At 36.8% G+C, this 27863-nt stretch overlaps 1 protein-coding gene across 2 annotated transcripts in view; it reads left to right on the top strand.

Annotated features, from left to right (window-relative positions):
- MTA3 (metastasis associated 1 family member 3) overlaps window positions 1-27863 on the top strand; it is a 126617-nt gene that overhangs the window by 12919 nt on the left and 85835 nt on the right. For both annotated transcript variants that reach the window (XM_061990035.1, XM_061990036.1), the window contains exons 4-6: window positions 6718-6844; window positions 17190-17253; window positions 18332-18449. In XM_061990035.1, the coding sequence (XP_061846019.1) occupies window positions 6718-6844; window positions 17190-17253; window positions 18332-18449 (309 nt within the window). The remainder of the gene's footprint in view (window positions 1-6717; window positions 6845-17189; window positions 17254-18331; window positions 18450-27863) is intronic.

Below are 27863 nucleotides of genomic sequence, written 5' to 3'. Positions count from 1 at the left end.
GTATTTTTTTACTAAGGTAAAATAGATCAGTTCCATGAGCAAAACAAGTTTGAGTGGTAAAAAGTGCTTTTTTTTTTTTTTTCTGTAAAAGCCTGTTCTACATTACCAAATTCTTAAAAGACTTTGGGGAGCTAAGTAGTTCGCTTTGACTGTCACCCACTGTCAGAAATCCAAAACTTGTTTGCTGATTTATCGAAGTACATGTACATTTTCTACTTGTACAGCAGGTTGAGTCTATCGAAAAAAATGTCGCAACTAATTCTGCAGTCTTCCCATGTTTTATATACTGAGTGATGGTCCTAAATTTTTATTTTTCTGTTCTTGATTCTGTGAAGGATTGTGACAGGGATATGCAGTGTTGAAGAGAGTCATGTTTCAGTTTCTTGTATTAAAAGTGCAGCTTTGTTTTGACTTAAACCAGTGCAGAAATTGTTGGTGTTAGAAAGGCCAGTGACCTGTAACCTAGTCCTACTGGGTACTGTGACCCTTTGCTGTATCACAGTTCCTGTAGGCCAGATCCTTTGATTGATGCTGTTGTCAGCAGTGACATCCTGATGCTCTTACACTCAGTAGGGCCTCATAGGGCCAAGGACTCAATTGCGAAGTATCGTAAAAGAAAAAGGGCTCGGTATATGGACAGCTTTTGTACTTACATTTGCCTTCAAAGGGTGACTAGCTTCAAATACTTTCATAATGCCCTTCCCTTTTTTGTTCTGGTTTTTATTTTTGTCTTGAGGAAAAATCCAGGATCAGAATAGCGAACATTCAGCATGTATGAAGTGAATAAACAATGATTTTTTGATATTTTACTTGATACTATAACAAACACAGCATTTGAATGTGTTGTCTACAGTACAAAGTTTTGAGTAGAAGAAAGACTTCATTAATTTATTTGATTTTTATTTCCATTTATTTAAAAAAGGTGTATGTATTAAAGATTTGACTAGTTAATACAATGTGATGTTTATTCTTATAGTGTTTTGTTTCTTTTTCCTCACTATCTTCAGAGTTGGTAAATGAAAAAGGTCTTAATGCTTAGTGATACGTATATTTGTATCTTTTTATATTTTTCATTGTTGATATGTATAGTTCCCATTAATTAGAATCTTAACATCTCTGTACATACATCAAGGAAATAATATACTCTGGAAGATAAATCTCTAGCGTAGCTGAAAGATGGGGGTTGGAGGCGGAAAGAGTCTTTTTAAGTCTTACAGACCATCATGGTGAACAACTTGTCTCCCTGCTTGTCTTGTCAAGTCTGTAAACAGAGAAGCTTGCTTACCGTGCTGACATTGAGCAGACGTGATGTTGGATAACTTTTTTCTCATTTTTGAATCCTGCATAGAGCTTTAATGTGTCTTGGTTTACTGAAGAACAGGCTATACAGATCCTTTTTTTAATTTATTTTTTCCTTACTTCTTTCCTTCCTGCAAAAATATCAAACAAAATTTATCCCTTCTGGAAGGAGATACTCTAGAAGAGAAATAATTTGTGTTTTATAAGCAGAATCATATGCCATTCTGAGTAGGGGTAGGGAAGTGCCTGTACAATCTGCGCCTTTTCATCTCTGCCAACAAATTTTGAAAAGCTGTTTACCTGCCATTAAGAATATGAATTTGGATGTTAGAAAAGCAGTTTAGATCTCTGAAGTTCTGTGGTATCATTTTTACAGTGAAGGAAAATACATATAGAAGTTAAATATGGACTCTGGCTTCTTATGGAAAACTTAAAAGTCTAAAGGATACATTTATTATTTAAAAAAAATATTTACACTGCATTTTGTTAAGGAGAGGCAACTGTACAAATTGTTAATAAATTAGAGCAGACGTGGCCATTGCCTATGCTAAAGGAAAGACCACCGTATTTTAACAAGATCGTATGAGTAGGAGTTCGGTATGGAAATGTTGAAAATCTAAGTGAAGGGAAGCGTTAATAGCATCTTATGAAAATGGAAGATCAAGTCTCCTTTTTCTCAAAATCAGATCTAATAATTATTTGAGCAGGTTACATGGCTTGTTGCAGATAGCCTTTGTATTTCTTGAGACAGATGTTAGATTTAAAACAGGATTTCTTGCTCAGAGTCAGGTTCTCCATGTGCACTTTTGCTCTGTGGTTGGTCTGCCAGCCTGGATTTGAGGGTAGAACTAAAGCTTTACACTCTTTCCCAGCTCTAAATGTATTTACACTTTGGAAAAAATCCTAATTGGCTTCTGATTCATCTGATGAGCTATGCACCAGTAATTGGACATTTCCAGTATTCATCATATTGGAAATAGCTGTGTCCAAGGTACAGTTTTGAGACCACTGCTTTCTGTTAGTAACGAGCTGCCTAAAGAAACTCTGTGCAGGACTGTTGCTTAACTCATCCTGCAACAGGTTGTTACAGTTCATATAAGCGTACATGTGTCCAAACATATTTTGAGCCCTATAACAGGATATTTTCTCATCTGAAAGAGTTTGCAGTTGAATGAGTGAGACAGAGCCAGGTAAAGGGGAGAGAGGGGGAACAATCAAGTTCAAATTCACTATACAGAATTGCCAGCTCTTTCACCAGTGCCTGTGTGACTATTTTCATGCTTCTATGGGACCCTTCTGTTCTGTAATGTTTTCGTAAAATAGTTTTCAGTGCTGAAGAACAGGGTTAAAAAAACTATTGTGTTTATTCTTGCATTTATTCACATCACATTTAATTTATTAGGATATGTTTATTAATGATTCATACTACTAATGAAAGTAATCCTTACTTACCTTCCACCCACAAGCTCCCTGCTGTCTCTAAAACTAGTTATCCAAAAAACCCATCCATCAAGTTTTGGAAGGTGGAGTTTTCTGGTACTGAAAAAACTGTGGTGGTTTTCGTTAAATATTTTTGGTACAGGCTTATGATAAGCTTAGGATAGTTACCCAGTTGCTTATAACTGACTATTGTCCTGGGAATTGTTACTGTAATGTGCTGCTTGAAAGTACTCAAAAAACCCCATTTTTGCATGATTCTGGAAATGATTTTTACTGTTGGAGGGTAGGTGTGGCATATTAGTTAATAAATGGCTGTACAGTGTAATTATTTCATTGTTTTGTGACCTCCTTTAGAAAAATAATGATAGGGTAGTGTGAGAGAATCACCTGGATAATTGTGTAAGAAAACTGGATAACCCATTGGAGACTACATGTAAATCTGTTCTATCCAACAGGAATTAAAAGTACACCTGTTCCCTGTAAAGACAACTGTTCAGTCTTTTCCACCTGCAGAATTGTTCAGATGCATACTTTAAATAGTAATGTGCTATCTAAATGACTTATTAGCCATGCAAATTGTGCTTTAGATTTCCAATCCTATCAGACAGTAACGACAAATACAAATTGAAGTTATATATTCTAACAACCATCTGAACACTAGCAGACATTGTGTAAGTGAAGCTAATTAATTCAGCTTTGGTAAACACTTTCTCAGTCAAATTGACAGTATAACCATGCATAATTTTGCTTACCAAGTTGCTTTAACTGCTTTACTACACCACTAGCTGTTAAATATCACAACTAAGTAAGTACAACACAGCATATGGCAATAAGACTCAAGAAGAGGAGCAGATTGACCAACTGCTCACCTAAGAGAACTTTTCATTCACAGGCTGAATAGAGTTGTTCAGATGGTTAGACTTAATGTTTCTCTTTTGTACACAGTTTGGCAGTAAATAGATGTACTCCCTCTCCCCTAAAATCTACAAATCTCACTCCTGTAGCATCTAACTGCTAAATGCACACTTGACGTTTTTGCCACAGCCAGCTAAGCTTGCAAGAGACTTATGCACAACTGTCTTCCCTTTGATGTGTGTGATAAACTTGCTGCTGTACAGCATTCTCAGCTTTTTATCTTGTTTTAAAACATGTTGGTGATACCTGTGATGTATATATAGCTTTTTGACTGAGTGTAGAAGAAAAAGGTGTACAGGAAAGAAAAATAGTTTACAAACTGCTCTGAAAGTATGGCTTAGTGGCATTCTTTGAACTGGAATTTACACTGATCTGAGATAATTTTAAGGGCATTTTAAAAAACTTAATGAAAACAACTGTAAGTCCACAAATTGTGGTAGTGATTTAAATCTCTCTGTCTAAGCTTGCATAAGCCGGATGCAGCTAAGCTGAGATACAATTTCAAAACTGGAAGCAATTAAGTTTAGGGGGTAGGAAGTTAACATGCATCAGTTTTTGCTTACACTGCTGGTTTAATTCAGTCTTGGTCCATGCTGCTGTGAAAGGAGTGGTCTTGGGTTTTTCCATCATCTCTTTCCAGTTTAAATCTCTTACTCCTTTTGTCTTCCGTGCCAGCACTAGTATTTTTGGTAGGCACACCAGGCCAAGGAATTGGATTTGATCTGGATTAAGGGGCAGGTAGGTGAATAAGAAACTAATTGCATTGTCTGAGTCAGAGGGTGGTAATTAAGGGTTCATGCTGTGTTGTGGAGTCCTGCAGGGATCTATATGGAGACCTATCTTTATTAGTGACTGGGGCAGGCAATGTGGTGCACTCTAATCATGTTTTCAGGTAATGCCACACTGGGGAGCATAAACCAGGTGATGAGCTTGAGGGAAGGCTGGTAGTCAGGGATTCCTAGAAAACAGGAGGAATGGTCTGTTGATCACCTGAAGATATTCAGTTTGGAAAAATGCTAAGATTTGCACCTGGGAAGGGAGGGCTTTTGGCAGAGATACAGGCTGAGAACAGAGGGATTTGGGTGTGCAGTTCTGTAGGTAAGGCCCTGGGGGTACTGGCAGACAGCAATCCTCCGGCATCCAGATTGGCCAGTGATATTCTGAACTGTATCACCAGACACATAGCCAGCAGATAGAGACAAGTAATTATCTTCCCTGATTATTCAGCACCCATTACATCACATCTAGCTACTTTATCCAGTTTTAGACCCCTGATGCAGGAAAGCTGCTGATAAATTGGAGTAAGTTCAGCAGAGGCCACCAGGATGGGCACTTTACCTGTTAGGAGTGTCTGTGGGAATGGAATCATAGAATGGTAGGGGTTGGAACAGACTTTTAGAGATCTGAGAAGGGATGGACTTCCAGTACCTATGAGAAGGTTATAGAGAAGATGGGGTTGTTCTCTTTGCTGTGACTAAATTGAAACAGAAGTGATAAAGATTTGATACAGGTAAAAGCTTTTTCACCATGATTGGGCTACTGGAGAGACTGTGGTTTCTGACCTTGGAGGTTTTCAAGACCAACTGAATAAAATGCTGAATAACCTGGACTGACCTCACAACTGAACCTACTTCGTCAGAGGAGTTTGTACCAGAGACCTCCTGAGGCATCTTCAGCCTGAATTTCTCTGTGTTTTCATAGTTCTGTGATCCAGCCAACTTTTAGCTGAAAATAAGACTGTCAGCAGTTCGGTGGCATTAGAGGATGAACTTTCTTCTTTTAAAATGGAAGGTTTATTCCTTCTCCCTGAAGATAGCCTTCAGTGTTTCATCTCACTTTCTGTTGCTGTAGACAAGGGGTCACATGTTGAGTTATTTTGACCTAGTTAAGGAAGAGTAAAATGTTAGAGGAATTGTTTGTTGAGCTGATGGTTAGAATGGTTTGAGTGGCATTTAAACGTTTCAGTTTCAGGATTTATTTTGGTTTTAGTTACTTTAAAGCCATTTTGTATTAAACGAGAGTATTTTGTTTCTATTTTGTAAAAACAAGAGGTTCTTCCTAGTGGCAAGCTTGAGTCAACACATAACTATAAAGAAAGACACTGCATATGAAATTTAGATGGTATGGACAGTTGTGTCATTGTTCATTTTCTGAGACATAAAGTGTCTGTACTCTTGCGTACATTATTCATAGAGACTTTTTTGTCATTTATGAGAAGCTAGAGGAAGTATAGATTTTAAGTTGGGCATAGGAAGGCAGATTTCAACCATGAAGGTGGCCATTTTGGAGAGCCAGTCTTCATATGACATATTAGCAAACACTGTGAACATTGTTCTTTAACTTTATGTCATGATTTCTGATCTCTGCTTTCTTCCTTTATGTTCCCAGTTTATATATGGCTTAAATCTTTAAAAGGGAATTATTTTCTTGGTTTTTATCATGTATGAGGTAATACTAGAAAAGTTGAGATATAAAAGATAGTTTTCAACTGATAACATCCTTCCAGAAGAACTATGTAATTTTAATACTACTTAAAAATGAAAGTAAAATGGATTTATTGTCAGGTTAACATAGTGGAAGGCAGTAGGCTTTTCCAATTTTCTTAGGCTTTGCTTTGGCAGTCTTAGATTGCAATAATGTTTAGTAAATTTTTGTTCAGGAGGTATGCTTTTCCCCAGGACTTAAATAAAAGTTTTAGTAATACCAATATCAGCAACATAAAATCTAGAGCACAGCTGGTCAGCATGCAAGAAGCACCTCCAGACAGATAACAGATGAAAAAAGAATGAGCAATGTTGTCAGGATTGTTCTTAGAGCTATGTGAAAGATACCAATGTGCGTAGCACAGTAGGAGAGGAGCATAATTTTTTTAAGGCATTTAAGTAGAAGGTATAGAATTCAAAATAACACTCTGTCAAGTTACATAAATGGTAGTCTTGTTAAACTCTTTTCTTTGGAATATGAAGGGAGGTTGCTAAGGGGTGGGGGGGTATGTCAAGTGAAATGGCTGCAATGGTGTTATGCAACAGAGTTAATTTCGACCTACGCTCTGCTTCTCTGCAGAAGAAGTTGAAGAAGAGTCTGAAACTACAATTGAGCTTGATTTGACTGATAAACAGAAACATCAGTTGAAGCACAGAGAGCTCTTCCTTTCTCGCCAGTATGAGTCCCTTCCGGCAACCCATATCAGGTAAGAAAAAGTGAATGTCATTTGTCTGTGTAGTCTGTGGAGGTGGGTTTCCTGCCAGTAGCCTACCTGCTTGAACAGTTCAGCCTTGTCTTGCAAAGGATGTGATTGATCACAGCTGAGTTGTGCCAGGTTGTTCCGTGCACTGCTTTGGAACTGCCTTTGGTTATTCCTTCTGTTAATTTATGTTTGGGCCTTGGAAGAGACTGGAGTCTCAAGAGCTCTGGCTTGTCTATTAGAACATCAGTTGATAGTGTGATATAAAGTCAAGCTGTTCCTACTTTGGAACTGTGGGGTATCTTTAGTTATTTTTCAGCTGTCTGGAGGAACTTTGACTGTTTTGTTTGCCCAGGGAAACCACAGATGAGTTTGGAGACAGTGAGTCAGTGGTCATATCTGCAATTTAGGGCAGCACACATTTAAAAGTAAAATTATCTCCATTTCAGTAAATGTGTCAAAGTCATGATGGAGTTGGACTAAATGTTGCAAAAGCATTTCAAGTATTGTTGGAAAATGCCCTAATGCCAGTGGAGAAAGAGGCTTGCTAAAGCTCAAAAAGGGTTTGTTGAGTTCTTTCTGTAAATGATGTAAGTGCTTATGTCTTCTCTATTTAGCAGTCAGGCAAATTTGTTTTCATGTTGGGGAGGAGAATGATGTACCTAGAAATGGTAAAGAAAGAGCATAGGGATGGGAGGGAGTGTGTTAAGTGTCAAACAAGGTTTCTTAGATTAAATTCTGAAGGAATTTTCGTTTTCTCATTATATCCAGAGCTCCTCAGCCCTTTCAGACCATAAATGACTCGAAGCTACTAAAAAAAAAAGGGCATATGCTCCAATAGGGAAACATTTTATATGTGCATATGTATTTTTCTTTCTGATTGACAAATGTGTGACTTATCTTTCTCACTGCCAACAGAAAAACTGGAAGTTGGAAATTTGTGTATTAGTTTCCTGTGCTTGATTCAGCTACTTGTTCTCTGACTTTGAGAAAGTCATTTAACTGTCAAATACCTGCTTTTCCAACTATAGCATAGAGATAATAATCCTCTGCAGTTTCTTTTACTTACTTTGACATTTAGATATTGAAATAAGGTATTCTCTTCACAGAGAGAAGATTACATAGAAGTAGTATTGTAAATGTCTTCTCACCTCACAACTTAGGGAGCAAATACAATAGGAGTTCTCTAGTATATACTTCACAAAGAAGCCAGAGAAACACGTGAATTCATAGTACATGCAGCACTGCGCAGCAGGTTAAAGCGTAGTGATGACTTGCATCTGCTTTTCAGAACAGATGGATGCAGGAGTACTGTGCTGTCACATGTTACTAAGACCTTTACCAGGTGAATTCTGGAACAAGCTTCATGTAGTCTGATGATGTTTTAACAATCTTAATTCTATTTTAAAAAGAAAACAGATGGAAAACACAATGCAAAATATTCCTTATGTAACTTTATTACTTATTAATGGTCATATTCTTTGATGCTCAGTAGTGCTTATAACTTTCATTAATTAACATGTCCTGTAAAAGTGATAGAAATGTTTTGAAGGCAGTACTCCTCCAACTTTCTCCCATCAGTACTCCAGAATATTCAAGGATTGAGATTCCACAGCCTCTCTGGGTGCCTGGTTGAGTGTTTGGTGCAGATTCTTTTCCTGTCATCTAATTGGGTGTCCTCTCTTAAAACTTAACAATCTGCTGCCTCTTGTGCTATCAGTGTGCTTCTGTAAAAGAAGCCTGACTTCATTTTATATATTTTTTCATTAGATAATTGAAGACAGCAGCTGTATTTCTCTTTTTAGTTGTCATATCCTAAGAGTGAATAAATCCAGTTTAGTATCATCAGCAGACTTGCTGAGTGTATTCGGTTAACTTGCTCACATTGTTAATAAAGATGTTACACTGTTGGCCCCAGTATTGTCACTTGAGGAGTGCTCCCAGTAACCAGCTGCCAGCTAGACTTGATACCACTAACCGCAAGCTTTTTCACTCAGCTTTATTGTCTACTTACCTATTCTGTGTATTACCAACCTGGTTAATGGACCTTATGGAACACACTGTTAGCCTTGCTATAGTAAGGATAAGCAATATTCACTGCTGTCACTGGTCTACCAAGTCAATGATCTCCATATAGAAAGCTAGCAGGCACTCATGTAATAAAAGCTTGAGTGTCTCCATTCTGTGGGCCTTGGCTCTTGCCACCTCTGATTTTAGCCCCTGGGTAGGAACAATTGGATTTACCAGAGAAAATAAATGGTACAATGGAATGAAATGGAGAATGGAGATCACCTGTTTGAAGAACAAAAATACAAAAACTTGGTCCCTTTGGAAGGAAGAGGAGAAAGCTAACATTTTAAGAGAATGGATATGACTGAAGCATCAGTAATTGGTTTTGCAGCTACAGTTCTTGAAGTTTTACTGACATCTTCAGCCAAGAAAAGAAACTGAGTTTTGTTGCTTTGTACTTGTAATTTAAGGTAATAAAAAAATCTTACCAGATGTGTTATGTTTTTATTTAATTTTCACTAATATACTTCTAGTGCTTTTTTTAACTGTCATCTTTTTAAACATTTTTTTAACCGAATGGTAGAGAAAATTACAGCCCCCTCACCCTCCCTTATCCAAACCACTCTGAGATTTGCTTTTATTGTAATTCACAGTTAGAAATATGGTACTATCTCATTTATATACCTGGTACCACTACTTTATAGCTGAGATGCTTTGTGCCTATTTTAGTGGGTTACATATGCAAGTCTAATTTTGAAGCTCTTTGGTCTATAGTGTTGAGTTTTGAATAATTCTGATCTAACTGGATTGCTTTTGAGTTACTGAAAGACACTTTAATTCCTTATCCTTTTTATTTTACTGCATACATTTTATGTAACTCTGTTGTTTTGTTGCAAATATTTGGATCTTTTAGACTTCATGTTTCCTGTCACATTAGGTATTACCGTGCCATTTTAGTAGCTTTAGGAAGTGGTACAAGTTTTGGCACAAAAAAAGAGGAACCCAGATTTACAAAAGAATTAGAAGTGAGCAGTGTAGTAGTAATTTAAACATGGCAACATTGCCTTGTAGACAGAATGTTCCTGCAGTGGAATGTATTTAAGAAGGTATAACTGCCTATCTTAGTACAGCACTATTCTGGAGTCAAGGTGATGCTGCAGAGGTGCCAGTCAATGCGACTGTTACCAAGTATTCTTCGTTGCAGCGCTGGGTGCATAGGGGAATTTTTCCACCAAACATGCACACCCCAGCCTTTCAGCTTATATTTACAGCAAACATGCATATTCATTATGTGGAACAGGCTGCCCAGAGGGGTTGTGGAGTCTCCTTCCTTGGAGGTCTTCAAGACCCTTCTGAACATGTTCCTGTGCGACCTGATCTAGGTGACCCTGCTTCTGCAGGGGGGTTGGACTAGATGATCTCTAAAGGTCCCTTCCAACCCCTACCATTCTATGATTCTATGAAAATGTTGGGTTATACTAATTATTTCTAAGAACTCACTATGATTTATTCCACCCATAGTCCCGCCTTGGTCCACCTAAGTTACACCTCTGTCATGCCTCCTTCGGTGGTCATTGGGGGTCATTGAGGATGAAGATAGTTGTCTTCGTCACATGATCCTTTTCACCTCTTGTTGTTGTTGGGCTACTTTCCATCTCACAAGTCCAGAGTCAGATGGTTCTAGTTCCCCTTGACATCCTTCGTTTTTCTTCATCTTCATTCTGATTGGTCTCTAGTTATTTAATATAGGAATTTTTAGTAACGGAGTCTGCAAGCTTTTAGCAAAGTCTGCAAGCTTAGAAATTCAACGAAGCCTAAAACCCATTTAGGGTTTTAACAACTTGTACTTATCTTAGAACTTTACTTATCTTAGTATTCATATGTATCCTAAAACTTTTACTTATCATAATCGTCTTACACAAATCATTCTGTTATTAATCATTGAGTTATTGATTTCTGGGGATACCTTATTCTTCAAACTTTATGCGTCTGTTCGTCAGAGGCATGTGGTAGAGTACAAGTTGATATACTAGTTTGTCTCATAGACAAGGCTTGTTACCTTAGTGCCTATTTGCCAATAGGCAAGTGAAGCTATTACAAGTAAAGCTATTCCCTCCCTTAACTGCTGAACGTGAAAGGGTAGTAGCACCCCTCCAGTGAACTATCACATAAGCATACATTCCTTCCTAATCCCTGCATGTTACAAGTGCCAGGCACTGCAATACCCAGATGTGCTTGTAACAGAGTTACACTGACAGCCAGACCCACTGAATACTCTTCTCTTAAGCTAGACTTTGAATTCAAGCTTTTAAGAATCGTTCTCTGGGACTAAAGAACAGCAGTATGGGACTGTCATGGTCTCTAGAACTTTCCTTTTACGTGATTCACGTCACAGGATTTTGTATAGTGACTGTTGATTTGATCCCAACGATTTGTGCTTGAATTAAATTGTCTTTCAGGGAGATATGTATACTTTATTGGAAAATTCTGAAATGATGGCTAATTTACCATATTCTTTATAGTTTTATCAGTTGCTAATTGTGTGTACTTGTACCACTGTTGTTTTTTGGTCTTTTTTTTTTTTTTGAAGTCCAAGGATTCTGGTGACATAGAAATTGGTTTTGTGGTTTGTGGGTTTGGTTTTGTGTTTTTCTTTTTTTCTTATTTTTTTTTTCCTCTTCGATGCTGTGTTTTTGGTGAGTACCTTTTGGTTTTCTGGAACAGAAATTCAAGATGCCGAAATTTTTGCTGACTTTGGTTTCTGGGTTCAACATGACTGTTTATGATTAATGTGTATTATGTGCATAGTTGGAGATTATTCAAATAACTGTAATCTAGATCCTGTTTTTTTAATGGGGAACATTTTATGTAATCTGTTAATGGATGAAGTGTTTCTGTATTTCTTAGAGGATTAAATTTATTGCTTGGCATAAGTAGCAAATTCAAGCTTTCTATGTAACTATAGCATTAATTCAGAAAAATAGCCTGAACTCCTATGAAGAAACCATCAGTTCTTCTTAACTTATGAATCCTTCTTGTACATTTTCTTTATTAATTAAACCGCTAAACAACCAAAAAAAGAACCACAAAAAAACCCCCTCAAAACACGCAAAGAAAGAACAAAAGACTCCCCCAAACTATCTTAAGATGTCCTTAACTTGGTTTATTACTTCAGTTGTCACATAGAAAGGACTTCTTGAACCTTTTAAAGATCTCGATTGTGTAAGAGCTTGTTAAGAACTCTTTATGACTGGGGAGTGTGACCAACAATATGACTGGGGAGAAGTTGAATGTTTCTGAACATGTCAGATTGCCTTTCCATGTATGACGTTAAAGGGCTTCCAGATAGTCTGATTATGAGAAAGGTTCTTTAATTTTTAGCAAGAAATTTGGAGCCTCTGCATATTTTTACATGTAAGCATACAGAAAAGTGTACATAAATCTCTAAAGTATCAATCAACCAATAACAATCTTGCTTTCTCTCCATTCTGAAATTCTTTCTTGTTACCAGTTTAATACTTTTTAACTCTTTTTTAAATTCCTGTTATTTTTGACATCATTTTAATTAGTAATGCAGTCCAGAACATAGTGGTTTGTTTGTTTGTTGGGTGTTTGGTTTGGTCTTTTTTTTTTTCACTTTAGTAGGTTTTGGTTTTGTTTGATTGCTGGTTTTGGGTTGGTTTGTTATTTTAGGGTTCTATTTTTGTTAAATTATTCCCTTTCTCCAGGGTAGGCTAAAGTAACAGACATATCATATTAGAAACATGCCAGAAAAAGTAGCATAAGTATGTGCAGTTTATAAAAACATGCCGTGTTTACAAACTACCCAAAAGAGTGTAATGTTTTAAAAATGCATAATAAAGGAATACGTTTTCCCATACTTTCTTTATGCTATGCTTTGTCATCTCATCAGGACTCACTAATAATACTACTTCAAACAATTAAGTTTTAGAGAAATACTTTTTTTTCTGTATCTGGGATTCCTTTAGAACATTAAGTGGTCTGAAACTCAAGACAGATAGGGCAGGTAATTGCACTGAAGAAATGTGACCTTTTAAGGTATGATGCCTTAGGATTTAGCAGTATTGCTGGTGTTATTTCAGGATTTATAGTTTTGGTGTTTTTGGCAAACTACACGTTTCTGGCGCATAGGGGTTATGTGTGGTACACCTTTATATACTTCATAAATACGTGTCTGTGTGTGTGTGTATATATGATACAAATTTACTTCTTTTTAAAAGCTTACTTTGAGCCTTGTAAGCTTGAATTATTTTGTCATAAATGAGTCTGGAGGAGGGGTGAATCTATTTTGCATAGGCACGTGCTTACCTGGTGGCTTGAATTCTAAGAAAGGAATTCTTCCTTGCTGGATTGAGTTTATTTAGAGCAAAGGAGCTTTCAAAGCATGTCTGGTGTTTGAGGGGTTTTTTTCTGTTTTGCAATAGAATTCTGAGAATTCTTACACGAGTTAAGCTGAAAATTCAGTCTCAGTCAGAATCTGGTTTTCAGATGTGGTCAACAATCAATGCTAGTTACAGTATAGGAAAAACGTATTTATTGTTAGAAGTTTGTCATTGAAATACCTGAAAATCAGTACATATTTCCCTGTAGTGACATAATTACAAAGAGGAATCTTACATGTGACACAATTTTAATTCAGTTGCATGGGGTAATCTAAATGATTCTATGAAAAATTATTACTAACCAGACTCCTGTGATTTTGTTGAATACATATGCATTGCTGCCACTATGCTGAAAGATAACTTTTTCACTTTTTAATATAGTTAGTCCCTAGAGGAGAAATACCAATGACTTGATTCTCCTACAATAGTTTATAGAAAGTATATCTACAGTTAGGTTTATTTTGAGATACTGAAACAAGTAGATTTAGTTGGCCAGATCAAGAGAAGATTTACCTTTCTCTATGGCACTCAGTGCATTGGTTTTTTTACTCAGTGTTTTCTTGCAGATTCTGCTCATGTACAGACTACAAGATTCAGTCAGTTATGCAGACTAGGAACGATATTAGTGTAAATCCAGTTTGAAGTGGGAATGTATTAAAACTTGTTTCAATTGTGTGTATGTTCATAGATCCATACATTGACCTCTTAAGATTTTCTACAACTATTAAGGGAAGATCTTGTGGTAGAGTTGTTGAATGCTTTGGCTTTTCAGCTAACACAGTAATTTAAACATATAAACTGTAAATTGTTACTGAATGCAAAGCCTTGTTTAGTTTTGTCTTTTGTAAATTTGTTTCACATTGGGAATGCTTCATCCTGTTTAGATTGTGACTAGACAACAGTGATGAGAACTATATAAAAGTTAGAACCTTAATATGGAAACAATTTTGAACATTACACTTAAATCCATGTTAGTTCTGTGGGATTGCAAAAAGAGATTGTCCTCAGATCTTAACAATTTAGAGTCCTCAAAATCACCCTAGCTCTAATTGAGGTTAAAACTGATTTTTTTTGGCTAAATCCACAAACAGCATAAAAAGCCTGTGCCGTCCATATGATCTGTGCATATTTTTAGATGCCAGGCATTTACTGGTTCATTTAGATGTAGAATCATAGACAGGTAGGGGAAAGTGCTGTATGTTCTGTTTTTAATTATATTTGATCAAGTGTGTTAAGTAATATCAAGCTTATTGACCTATCTTTTGGCCACAGATACAGTCTTTACTGATTGGGAGACTGGTATCAAGCCCTGGTACTATTCACCCATTGAATGTTTTTTTGGTTTCGTTTTTTTCCCCTGTTTGAGACATCTTTGTAAATGAGCAGAACCAAACTTGAGTCAATTAAGTAGGAGTCAATACAATGCAGATCTTTCTTCTGTAAATTCCAGGTAGTGATCGAGTGTTTAAAAAAGCAAAATCTAGTTAGGAGTTTGTTGCAGATTTAAGTAAACAAGATTTTTATTTTCTTGGTTTTAGTGTTGTGCAATAGCTTGCTCTGCAGTTGTAAATATCTTTGCAATCTGGAGAACTTGAAGTTTGTTGTAAAGATTTTGGTACATGTCTGTCAGCATAATTCTGTGTCCCTTAAATTGCACTTAAAAGTAAAATACACAGGTGTTCTTAGTATTGACTTCCTGTAACTGGGGAATCAATGTCATATAATTAGCAGAAGCTCTTTGGACTCCACAGTTCCTTGTCTGTGGTTTGTTGATCTTCATAGCAATTTAGAGCTCATAAGGGATGAAGACATGGCTTGAAGTGTTTGTTTTATTGGAAATCTTCCATTTAAGACCGTTCAGGAAAAAACTTTAACTCTGTCCTCCTCTACTCAATATGTGTACCTTTTTTCTCCCCCTTTCCTTCCCTTTATGCTGAATATAGGAAAGGTTTGTCCTGGGTTCTATACCTGCACAAAACCTTTCTACCCCTCTGCGTTCTTTTTAGTTTAATCGACAGTTGTTGATGAAGTAACAGCCCTTTTTCAAGACTGTAGTGACACTGACCTTTCTCCAGTCCTCAGGCACCTCACCTGACCTCCATGATTGTTCAGAAATGATGGAGAGCAGTTTTGCAACCACATCAGCCAGCTCCCTGAGCACTCTAGGATGCACCCCATCGGGACCCATTGACTTATGAGTGTTCAGCTTGGCCAACAAGTCTTTAACCTCTTCCTCATTCATCAAGGACAAATCCTCTTGTTGTCCTGGCCATCCTACTATCCTTGCTGGACTGGGCTTCCTGAGGGCCAGCCTTGGCTGTAAAGACCAAAGTAAAGAAGGCATTCCGTAGTTCAGTCTTCTCTGTATCCTCTGTCAGCAGGGGCACCCTCTGTGTTTAGCAGGGGGCCCACATTCTCCCTAATATTCCTTTTGCTGCTGATATGCCTGAAAAACTTTTATTTTCCTGTCCAGATTTAATTCTGAAAGGGCTTTAGCCTTCCTGGTTGCACCCTTCCATGCTCTGGCAATGTTCCTATAAGTCTTCCCAAGCAACCAGGCTCTTTTTCTACCTCTCCTGGTTATCTGCTTTCTCCCTCAGTTGTCCTAGCACATCTTTGTTCATCCATGGAGGCCTTTTCCTCTGCTTTTGTGTACTGTGCTCTGATTTTTCTAACTCATCTTACCACCATTTCTCTTTCGTGGTGTGATTCTCCTGGCAAATATGGAGAGTAAGAGAAATTCAGGTTAATATGCTGCTGACTTAATGCGGGGTTTAACCCTATTTCCTATCATGTGCAATTTGCTTAATGATCCGTGGTTAACAATTGGTGTCTAATGCTTATGGTTAACCTTAACAATCAACATTCACGGAAAGGAATGATGCATTTTAAAATAACTTCTTTGGTGTTGTCTTAAAATCAGGGAGGTCACTGCAAACCTTGTCTAAACTTGTGTGTTGCTCTGTTCCATACGAGAAGAGAAGGTTGTTCTGGGTCCTATAGTCATTTGTATAAGGCAGTGGAACCTTCTGGTAAATACAGACAAAACTGATAGAAACTGAATAAAACTTGGTACATGAACTACAAGGTGAAGTATGTAAGGCGTAATAAATATATATTATAAAATGGTAGTTTATTTGCAAGTGGTAGTATAAAAATGCCAGTTGCGAGCAAGATGATTCAGTACTCTTAACATTTTTCATCGACATATATGTGTGTTTCTTTAAAATACCATTTTTTAAAAATAAATCTGCAGATTATTTGTAGAGAAGTCAGAGGCAGAGGAATTTGAGGCCAAAAGAATCTTGGGGGAGGAGGGGAAGAGAAATAGGAGAGAAATGAGTGGCGGTAGTGGGGTCAAACTCCATTGCATTATCGACATGAGTTCTACGTGGGCAGATCTGTACCTCTCCTCAACAGCAGGAAGCTTTCCACTGGCAGCCTACATCAAAATGTGATAGTTAGCATTTTATATGTGACCATAAAAGAAAGGAATAGAATTCTATTTCAAATTATTATAAATAATTCCATTCCAAAAAGAAGAGTACTTGATTTTTACAGACCATTATTTTCAAAATTAGGCACTGAATTTACTAGAGGTAAGTCACTTGAAAGTGGTGTTTCATTCATCAGGCCTTTTTATTAACTGTATGTGTATTTATTGGTTGCCATAGTACCTCCTTATTCCTTCATTGCTTCTGTGTTTCTGAAAGTATTTCCCAGTTCAGCAGAATTCCTATGGATTCAAGTGCTTGGGTTAGTACAGCCATTTTGTTGATGTTAATTTTGTTATCTTAAAATCTTTGATATATGTCAATGTGCATTTTACTGTATTTTTAATGTAGAAGTTTAAAATATGTCTGGATCATTTTCTTGCAAATAAATTTCTGACTTAATGAAAATTTGAAAAGTAACAGTTCTTCCTTATGTTTGTTTAGGGGAAAATGCAGTGTTGCACTTCTCAACGAGACAGAATCTGTGCTGTCATATCTGGAGAAAGAGGTAATGTATAGCTTCTATTTGGTTAAATGTTGGGATGAGTTCAGGGTTTTTTCATAGCTGTATTTTTAGTAAGTGGGAAAATAATATTTGAAAATATTTTTTTGAATGGCTTTATGGAGAATATGGTTGTGTTTAGAAAATAATTAATTCTTAATAATTCAGACAGTATCTTACAGAAAAACAGACTCTGGATATTTAAGGGGGAATTCACATGGCTTTTCTTCCTTATTTTCTTGGTTTTTTTCTCTTTCCTAGAGGTGTTGTAGAAAGAAAAATCTTCTGCAGACAATGGACAGAGAGAGTGAGAGAGGCTTCTGTAGAGGGCAACTTACCATAGGAGTTTAAGGGCTCTGAATTATTGTATGGAAAGTGTCTCATCAACTTTCATTTTCTGTGAAAGGAACTTGGGGTGGTTAGCCTTACCAGAGGGAAAAAAAATTCCCCAAGAATTAGCAAGATAATTGTATTGCAAAATACCTTTCACAATGATACTTTTCTTTGGAGAGTCTTAATATAACCTCAGGCAAACAGTGTTTTTTAGCTGAAACTAACATTTCTGTATTTTTAAAATTCTACACCAGACCCACCAGCAATTGCAAAAAATGTTTCTGAAAACAAGACTTGCTCTATACTTCAGGTGACTGTCCCACATATGTCAATACTACTTTTGTGTGAGCCCTTTTCAGACACTTAACATTATTTTATGCCTTTTCTTGAGACTGTTTTTATAATGCAAAATCTGTATGGTAGAGATATGTAGGAAAGGAAATACGTTAAATCTGAGTGCAGTTAACACTAATTCTTAACAAATCCCATTGATACGTTTTTGTGTGTGAATCTTTTCATTATTGCTCTTTTCTGAAATAAGCCCTAGCATTGAAAGACTCTTCAATTAGCTGTTTAAAAGTACTCATAAGACATCTGCATTATTTAAAATAAGGATTCATGTACCAAACCTGTGCTCAGTAAAAGCATGCAAGGTGGGTTACTTCAGTAATTTCCAAATGGAAGGTGACAGATTTACAAACCTGATTTAAAAAACCCATTATGCTGTTGCAAATGTGTGTTCTCTTTTCAGGATACTTTTTTTTATTCACTGGTATATGATCCATCACTGAAAACACTTTTAGCAGACAAGGGAGAAATCAGAGTGGGACCTAGATATCAAGCAGATGTGCCAGACATGCTTGCAGAAGGTAAATATATTTATTATTACAAAAACAATCTTGTGTTATTACTTATGCTCACTTTCTAAACTAATCAGCATAGAGGCAGAGAAAGTAAAATAGTAAGTCTTAGAAAGCTGATGAATACCAGTAGAAATTGGGAAGAAAGAAAGGATGCTTGAATTGCTGTTCTATTTCAAGGCTGTGCGTAATCAGGCATTCAATGTTTGTTTATTTAATTGTACCTTTCAGTTAGTTTTTTGATACAGACCTCATGGAAGGATGTTGAGGACCAACCCATTTTGTAGAATAATAAGACAATAACAAAATGAGTGGAAAATGGTATTATATTTCTCCCTTTTAAAGGAGCCACTGGATAGAGAATGCGTGCCTTTGTGTCTTCCTATTTTAAAATAATATCTTCCATCAAAACATTTTGTCTGTTTTGTAGCAGGACTGAAACAAATGTTTCAAGCCTTGGCATATCTTTAAAATCAGTGTTGTGTTTTTTCAAATTTAATTTTACTTATTTGTAATCTAGTACAATTACCTGTGCCTTAGTCTTTTGTTACATAGAAATGTTATTCTTTTAAATTAAATTTGCAGTACAATATTTGTTTATTGTTGGATGTTATCTAAGAGGCATGAGCAGCTGTGTCTTGTGAGGTCTGTAATGATATTTACTTAGTGATTTTTAAAATGAGCTGGTTTTGTCAGTGAAATGTGCACTCTACACTGAGTGCTACCAAAAGAAAAAAAAGTACTGAGAAGTGTCTATATAGAGATAGTATTTTCAAGATTCTTGTTATTTATTCCATAAGAAAAGATTATGTGACAGCAATATCACTTGCATTAAGTTAGTGGAGTTCTGAATGCTCTAAATAGATTTATTTGTAATCTCAAGTGGTGTGTTTTCCATTCATCATGGGCTCTTTTTTTCCTGCTATGGTTTTTCTTTCATACAAAACAAGTATTATTTCTACACAGCTTATTAAGTAACTGTATAAAACAAGAATTATTTGATTTGTCAAGTAGCAGATTATTTTACAGTGGATGCTGTTTAGTAGCTCACCTGTATTGTTATTCTGACTTTTCTTTCAATAACTATCACTGTAGGAAGTCTTCCAGATTTCTTTATAAGGTGGCATACAGGCTTGTTTCAGACCAGGTTTATGACTTCTTGCTGTGCCTGTCACAGGGAAACTGTTGCATTAAAAGGCGACGGAGTGGTTCGGCAGAAAATAAACCCCCTTGCGTTCTAGCTCTCCTCACCAAGGTGGGAGGTTAGGTACAGCTAGGTTTAAATTCTGAGTGATGCCCAATTTGCCACAATCAGACCAGGCATGGTCACCTCCTGTGAACTTATCATGACTCTGGATGCACTGATAGTGGACTGCACCATCAGTCCAGTCATGCTCATGAACTACCAGTTTAGAGTTTGGTCACACTCAGTGAGAAACTGTGACAACTGGCTACTTAAACAGTGCAGTTTTATTTGTGCAACAGATACACAGGTTCTTATGGATTGCCAGTGATAGGGACTGTCTACAGAAGAAAGTACCTACACAAGTAGATATATAAGTAATACAGCGTGCAAATTTACAAAATACAGCCTGGCTACAGAAAGCTAAGGAGTAACTCTCTAGAGAGATTTCTAAGTTTCCCCTAGAAGCGTTTAGTTTTAAGTGTCATCCAAGATGTCCCAAGGTCGGGGGAAGAGAGGCTCAGTCCATTGTCTGATCCTGGGAGTCAGAGGCAGTCTGGAAGGAGCTTCCCTGACTTGTTCACAATGGTGTCTTCCCCGACACCCCCCTTTTCTTTAATCATTTTTATACCTTTTTTTACCTTCAAGGTGGAGTCTGAGTGACTCTAGTCATAAATACCTTTTAGTATGATTGTTATAAAATTCTCTCACCTCGCATTTGAAGGCGTAAGTGGAAAAAATAGTTTGATTTTGAGAGGATAAGTATCTGAATTACTGTACTTTTGACTGATTGTTATCTAAATGTTTCTGTAGCCTTCTGACCTCAAAGGAGAAGAAAAAGATTCAACTGTTACTGTGTCTTTATGTAAGCTGACAGTTTGAAAATTAATCCATTCACTGTAAGCCTTTAATTCATGAAAACAAGTGTCACCAATGTTTACATTTAATAGAATAAAATAGGTATGTTTGGAAAACATGAGATTCTGAATATTTAAATAAATTTTCCAGCATATATTTTTAAAAGTGGCTAATGATCTGTCCAAATTACTATGCCATACTGTATGACTCTTTAATAGCTTAGAGCAAACACCTAAATTAAAAGAAATAATTTAGGTAACTTTGAGTCAGGGATCATTTGAGAAAAAATAAGTTTTATGCTATCTAATAATAATGTTAAATAATAACACAGAGTTTTTGTCTTTATTCATATATAAAGTTTGTCTCATAAATTTTAATGTCAAGGAAGTATAGCTTTTTGAAGCTTGTTGGTGGGCATATTTTAAGTTTATAGAAAATCTCCAAAACCATTTTTGAAAAAAAACCCCAAGATTTACAAAAATGGGAGATTCACACACTAGTTATTTGAAAAGCTACTGCTGTATAAAGCAAATTTAAATGACTGAAAACATGCTAGTTCACATTAGCTTTCAGAAGACCAGTCACAAAGTGGCTGAAAAATTAAAAAATTCTTTCAACTCTGAAAGTTCTTCCTCATCTTCTAGAAACAGTTATTTTGATCTAAACACACTGATATATTCCAATATTCTAATTGCTTGCCTTTTCTCTCTGTACTGTGATAACTTCTGTTGTATTTAAATGGATTACTGTCTGGGTGTTTTTAAGTGTTTAGTGGAGGACTATGCAATTTTTTGTGGTAGTAGTTTCAGGTTTTTTTCCTTTGCATTGCTGTTACCATTTCTGTGTTCTTGAATAAAACATACTTCAAAACCTGGTGTTTAGGCAAAGCTTTGGATAATGCAGACCTGAAATGAGAGGTTCAGAGTGGCCGTGAGCAGGAATTTTTCTCCCATGAGGATGGTCTGAAGCAATTACCCAGGAAGACTGTGTTATCTTGGTCCTTTGATTTTCTTTTTTTTTTTTTTCAAGACTCAAGTGAATAAGGCTGTAGTCCAGTCTCACAGCTGAGCCTATTTTGAGGTGCTCATTGGGCTAGAGACCTCCTGAGATGCCTCTGACTCAAAGTGATCCTACTGTGGTGCTCCAGCTTAATTTACTGATGAGATTCAGCCCTTAATCTTCTGCCTTTTACCCTGGAAAGTGCCTCTTTATCTGTAGAGAAAGAGTTGGCACTGGAAGTTTACCTTTTACTAAACAAGCATGTGAGTGGACAGTTGATTTTCTGAAACACCTATGGCCTTTGACCCCATGTTTTTCTGTGTTTACCTACAGTCATATTTCATGAAGACAAGTGGCAAGAGAGCTCAAGCTACTACTTAGTCACCTTCTCTCAAGTGATAGTGCTGGGTAGTAGACAACTTCTTTGTATGGTTTCAGTTGTTGCCATTAGCATTCTCGGTTTTACCTGACTTTCCATAAAGGCTTGAAACAAACATTGAGCGTTTAGCAAATCTCAGTCTAAAAATAAAAGGAACATCTGAAGATTAGGAATGCAAACACTAAGGCTAAACTAACAGCATTGATACCTACCAAAAAATCTTCAACATAATTAGATTATAATACTGTGATATAAGAAAAATTATAACATAGTATGATTCAGTTAACTACTAACCTTTAAAAATTTGGTTTCTCACTTGTAAAAACGTGGGATAATTTCTGAGGTACAGCACAAACCCACCAGTTTGAGAACCGTTTGTAGAGGGAGTTAACCTGTGAACTTTTTCTGCCTGTCTTCAAGTTGTTCAGATGGTTGAAGGGTATCTTTGGGCACACAAAGATTCCCAGCCTATGTTATCCTGAGCAGCAGCATCACAGTGGCAGCTGTTTGCAACTATCTGTGTGCACACGCTTGTCTGAACAGAGAAAAGTGCCTGGTAAGAACGTTTTACTGCTAATTAATTGCCTGTGTATAGCAGCAGCTTCTGTCAGCTCCTCTGGCTCAGATCATAGTGCCTGCTGTAAGGATTCTGAGTGCTGAGCAAGTCATGTGGAGCTAGAGATTGCTGGGCAAAACAGAAGCACAGCAGAGCAGAAAATGGTGATGATGAATGCATGAAGGGTTAGGTTTGGTTGACAACTGGTAGAAAATGAGATTTTAGTCTCTGCAGAGGTATATGGAAGGACACAACCATCAAGAGGTTGATCTGTGTAGCGAGAATGATTAAATTTAACAGTTTATGCAGGGAACTGACTCCTAGTCCTAATTGAGTACTGCCACCAGCAATGACAAACTGTGGGCAGATCCCTGTTTTAATTAGCCTAGAGTACTGATCTTAGAGTCACTGTTACGGGAATGTCTGTGTCCTGCTGCATAGAATTTTTCTCATACTAATCTTCCCCTCCCAGCTGCAGTCCCATTCCTAGCCCAGTGCTGCTTATCTCTTGTATCTAGATTTAATGAGAGATCTTTGTGTTCTTCAGAATTCTTTATGAAGCAGAAATCTGACACAATTAGGTTACCAATTAGGTACAGAGAGTTTGGACTTGGCAGGGAAGAGGACTACTGCTTACTAATACAGAGAGAGGAAGAGGAATTAAAGTCTCGGAAAGGAAGGAGGAAGTAGCCTGTAGGAAAAGTGCTCTGCTCAAATATTTCTTTCCCCTTTCTTTTAATAAATAAAAATAAAAACTATATTTTAATTAGCTGTATAAAAAACCTGGAGTCCCTCTTCAACATCTGAAAGCAGTCCAGAGAGCACCTAGAAATAGCACTTGCTGTGGAGATGGTTCCATTCCTTGAAGGCAAGACACTTTAGAATTAAAGGAGTCCAAGTAGCTGAGCTGTTAGTAGATAGAAGGGGATCAAATGGATGAGCTGTTAAGTTTTAGGTGAAGTTTAGAGGAAACTTGTATGCAAAACTTATAAAACTTACCTCTGTTTTGAAAAAGAGTGAAGTAATTCCTTTAGAGATATTTCCTAACACCTATGGTTTTGTGCTGCTTGCTGCAATTCAGTTGTAAGAGCATGTTGCTATTAATAAACTGGACATATCAAATAGAAACTGTTAAGCTGAGAGTTCAAGCCTGTTAATGTTTGGGAATATTGGAATTCCAGAATTTAAAGTTTAAAAATGGTTACTAGTAAAGAGACAGATAAGAAACTCATCTACATACTATTTGGATTTTTAACATGAAAGTTTGGGATGCTTAGGCTCTGTGTTGTATTTTCTGTTTGTTTAAAGGCTTCCCATTACTTAGATACAATCCTTGAAGAAGGAGTTGCTTTTCCTGTGCATGTATAAAAGGTGACAGCAGCAACAATTGCTATTCAATGAACAGTGCTCTTCAGTGAACAGCATACTGACACATGAGGAAAAGAATTTTCATGGAAGAATCTGTCAACCAGAAGAGTACCTTTTTGGATGGGGTAGAGGAAATAGTTTATGTGGTAGTTTGCATGCTTACTCTTACTCTACGTACAGCAATTTGGGAGTCCATTGTCTGTGTCTAAAACAAGATTTCCTGTCAGTTCAAGACCACCTCACTGGGATTTGGACAGCAGAAATTCTACTGAAATCCCGAAACCAAAACTAGCTTAAGGAGTACATATAAAAGATGATGTTTATGCCTAACTTGCCTTTGCCTCAAGAAGATGCCTAAGAAACATTGTAGAGATCTGTTTTACCAAGTTCAGCTTGAAATGCATTGAAGCTTCAAAGTTGTTGGAAAATCTAGTAGGTTAGCAGCAAAATAAATGATAACTTCAAAATATCAGTCAGAATGTGCCAGAAGCAGAGATGTATTTGAGGGCAGTTGGTTCAACTAAAAGATGATGGCTTTCTATTTAATGATTTTTTCAGAATGAGTGTGTGGAACAAAAGATACAGTAAGCATATTCAGATGTTCCTACTTGCAGAAGCTGCAGTAGAATACCAGACATAAAAGGTGTGATCGTGCTAACCGAGTAAGACTTACCTTTACAGTCAAACTCGAAGAAGGTTGCTTACATTTGATCAGTCTGTCTAAAGGGTGGGTATCAGGAGGTTGGGACATCCCTTTTTGCTATAGTAGCTAGTAACAGGACAAGGGGTAATGGGATGAAGCTGGAACACAAAAAGTTCCACTTAAACATAAGAAAAAACTATTTCACTCTGAGGTGACAGAGCAGTGGAATAGGCTGCCTAGAGGGGTTGTGGAGTCTCCTTCCTTGGAGGTCTTCAAGACCCTTCTGAACATGTTCCTGTGCGACCTGATCTAGGTGACCCTGCTTCTGCAGGGGGATTGGTCTAGATGATCTCTAAAGGTCCCTTCCAACCCCTACCATTCCTGTGATTCTATGAGTCTCAGCTGAAGATGGATATCTAAAATAGATCAGAGGATGTTTAAGGTTAGATGAGATAAATCTCAACAAAGGTAATACACCAGAGTAAAAGTACTGTTTATGTATACTCAGATAGTGTTTTGTTCTCAAATGGCATTTCTGTTGGTTGCATTTTTTACTTCAAGATAACATAAAGATTTTTCTGTAATACCCTCTGAAAGAAGAAACAGTTTCTTGAGACTTAGCAAATTTAAATATAGTAGTCACTTGTCTGGCTTGCAGATTTTTTTTTTCTTGTTATTAAGCTCAATGGAGTAAATTTTGCATAATTAATTGTCAAATACATGATCATCACAAATAATAAAATAGTCTTTACAATGCTGTTCATGTAAAATTTTAATAGGATTATAATATGCTTTACCAGTCTAGGGAACCGAGTTAGTTGCCCAGCATATAAATCACTAAACGTATATTTGTAGACTTTTATCCGTTTTACTATAACAAAGCACATGGAAATGGTCTCTTTGTGCCTGTTTTAGTAAAGACTTAATTTCCTTTTGCCTAACCTTGCAGAGGCAAGGGAAATTTGTAATTTAGGGATACAGCCACATGTACTACAGAAGCTCAATTAGATGTTTGAAAGTTTTCATTATAAAGCATAGTGTTTTTGCAGTCTTTTTTGTAATGTTAGTTAAAAATACTTGTTGCCTTGCAGTACAATTCATTGGAATATTAAGGACATGTGTTATATTTTTTTTTTCTCTCATCTCTGATGCAAATTGTAACATCAGGTATACCATTCTCAAGTTTGCTTTGTTCTGAAGAGAAGTTGATTTTGGGGTTCTAGTCTTCATAACAAGAGAGCCATGATTTCCTATTGTCTCGCTTCTTGAGGAGGCTTAGGCATCTGTTCTCATTCTTTTATATTTGTTGTGAACCTCCTATTTTTCAATATCTTGGAGGAAACATTTAAAATATCTGTTTTCTTGTTTGCTTTCTGATTGCAGTGCAACATGAATGGTCTGTGCTGCATTGTTGGTGTAAAAGGTTGTGTGTGATTGCTGTTGGAAAGGTTTCTTTATTAATAATAGCTGGAGAGCCTTGGCTAAGATAGAGCCTTGGCTGAGATAGTTCCAATACTAAATGAGTTCTGTCAGATAGTCAGCCTTGTGAAGACTGAAGTTATTTTTTGTATGCTACGTATGGGCGTGTTTTTCCAAATAATGTATTGCAGTAAGCACTCAAATGACCTCTCAAGCAGCAACCATCTTAGGGTTTGATTGACTTTGCTGGGATTTTTCTATCTCTGCAACCTTGGCTAAATCAAGTTGGTTAAATTTCAGATTTTTGTTTCATGTGCTGTTTGACTGTAAAATTGTGTTTTTTCCTAAGTTTATTCTGTAGAAGATGAAAAATATCAGATGCAGACTAAATGTGGTTTTTACACTTGAATAAGTAAAAAAATACATTTAATCCTAAAGAAAAAGTTCTGCGGATTATACGTTTTGTTTAAATTTATGCAAATGAATTATATGCAAATGCTTCTATTTAGAATTTGCATATTCATAAAATTAAGTTTATTTTTTAAAAAGATTACAGGACCTGAGATTTCACTTTTAATGTAGTGGAGGTGTTTTTGAAGAATACAATATCTATGCCTTGTGGTATCTGTCTTTCCAAAACAAGTATTTTAAATATCATTCATATGTAGTATTGTACTGTTATTATTTATACATAGAATCATTTTTACTATGCTTTCCTAAAAATTATATGTAATCTTAGAAATCATAGAATCGTTACAGTTGGAAGAGACCTTTAGGATCATTGACTCCAACCACTCACCTCACACTGCTAGGCCTATCGCTAAACTGTATCCCTCAGCACCTCATCTCTGCATCTTTTGAATATCTCACCACCTCCCTGGGCAACCCCATCCAATGCTTAATAACCCTGTCAGTGACAAAGTTCTTCCTAATGTCTGATTTAAGCCTCCCCTGGCACAGTTTAAACCCGTTTCCTCATGTTCTATCGTTCGTTCATTAGTGGAGAGATCAACTCCAACCTCACTACAACTCCTCCTCAGGTGGTTGTAGAGAGTGATTGTGACTTCTCAGCCTCCTCTTCTCTAGGCTAAACATCCCAGCTCCCTCCGTGGCTCCTCATTAAGACCTGTTCTCTAGCCCCTACAGCTTTTTTCCCCATCTCTGGACACACGCCAGCACCTCCATGTGCTTCTTGTAGCAAGAGGCCCAGAACTTCACTCAGTATTTGAGGTGTGGCTTCACTAGCGCCAAGTACAACAGGACAGTCACCTCATATATGTTGTTATTTCAGGAATTCTGAAAAAACATTGCAGTTCTTCTGTGTTCAGACTGGAATAAGTGCTAGACAGCTGCAGTGTCTACCAGCCAAAACCTGATAGCATCTAAAAATGGGATGAGAGGTGTCAAATGTTGGTGCAAGTCACATTGATCGGGTTTATTCAGAAGATATGAAAGGAGTAAAAGTAACTAATTGCAAAATAAAGGTGAATTTCAGGTATCTTTCATTAGCTGACCACTTGCCTTTGAAATGAAGGTGACCTTGTAGTTTTATGTAGTATATGAATTCAGGTCATTGCCTTTAGATTTGCCATAAAAAGCTAAGATGAAAGGGCTGACTTTTTATAATTTCATATCTGTGGTATGTACTTAAATGTGATTTAATGAAAGGACTATAAAGTGAGGACCGCTGTGATTTTAGGACATCATACCTCTGTGTTCTCTCATCTCTAAAAGTTACTTTTTTACATACTATTCTACAGGATTTTGGGAAAGAGTCACCCTTATTTGTTCCTTTTATCCAACACTGGACATTTCCATAAGCCAGCGCATTTGTCATTACTGCATAGTCACAGTTCAGTTTATTCTGACCCTGGTTGCAATTCTTTGTGTTTATTTCTAGGAATTTAGAACATGATGAATTAAAGCTCTTTCGAGTGCTTTGTTAGGTCTTGTCTTTTGACCATCAGTGGTTGATTTATAAGCACGACAAGGCTGAGCAGTGGGAGCACTCAAGGTCA

This window comes from Colius striatus, chromosome 2 (assembly GCF_028858725.1).
Source record: "Colius striatus isolate bColStr4 chromosome 2, bColStr4.1.hap1, whole genome shotgun sequence".
In the NCBI taxonomy this organism is placed as follows: domain Eukaryota; kingdom Metazoa; phylum Chordata; class Aves; order Coliiformes; family Coliidae; genus Colius; species Colius striatus.
The sequence above is the reverse complement of the archived record's forward strand: the minus strand, read 5'-3'. Positions and strand labels throughout refer to the sequence as shown.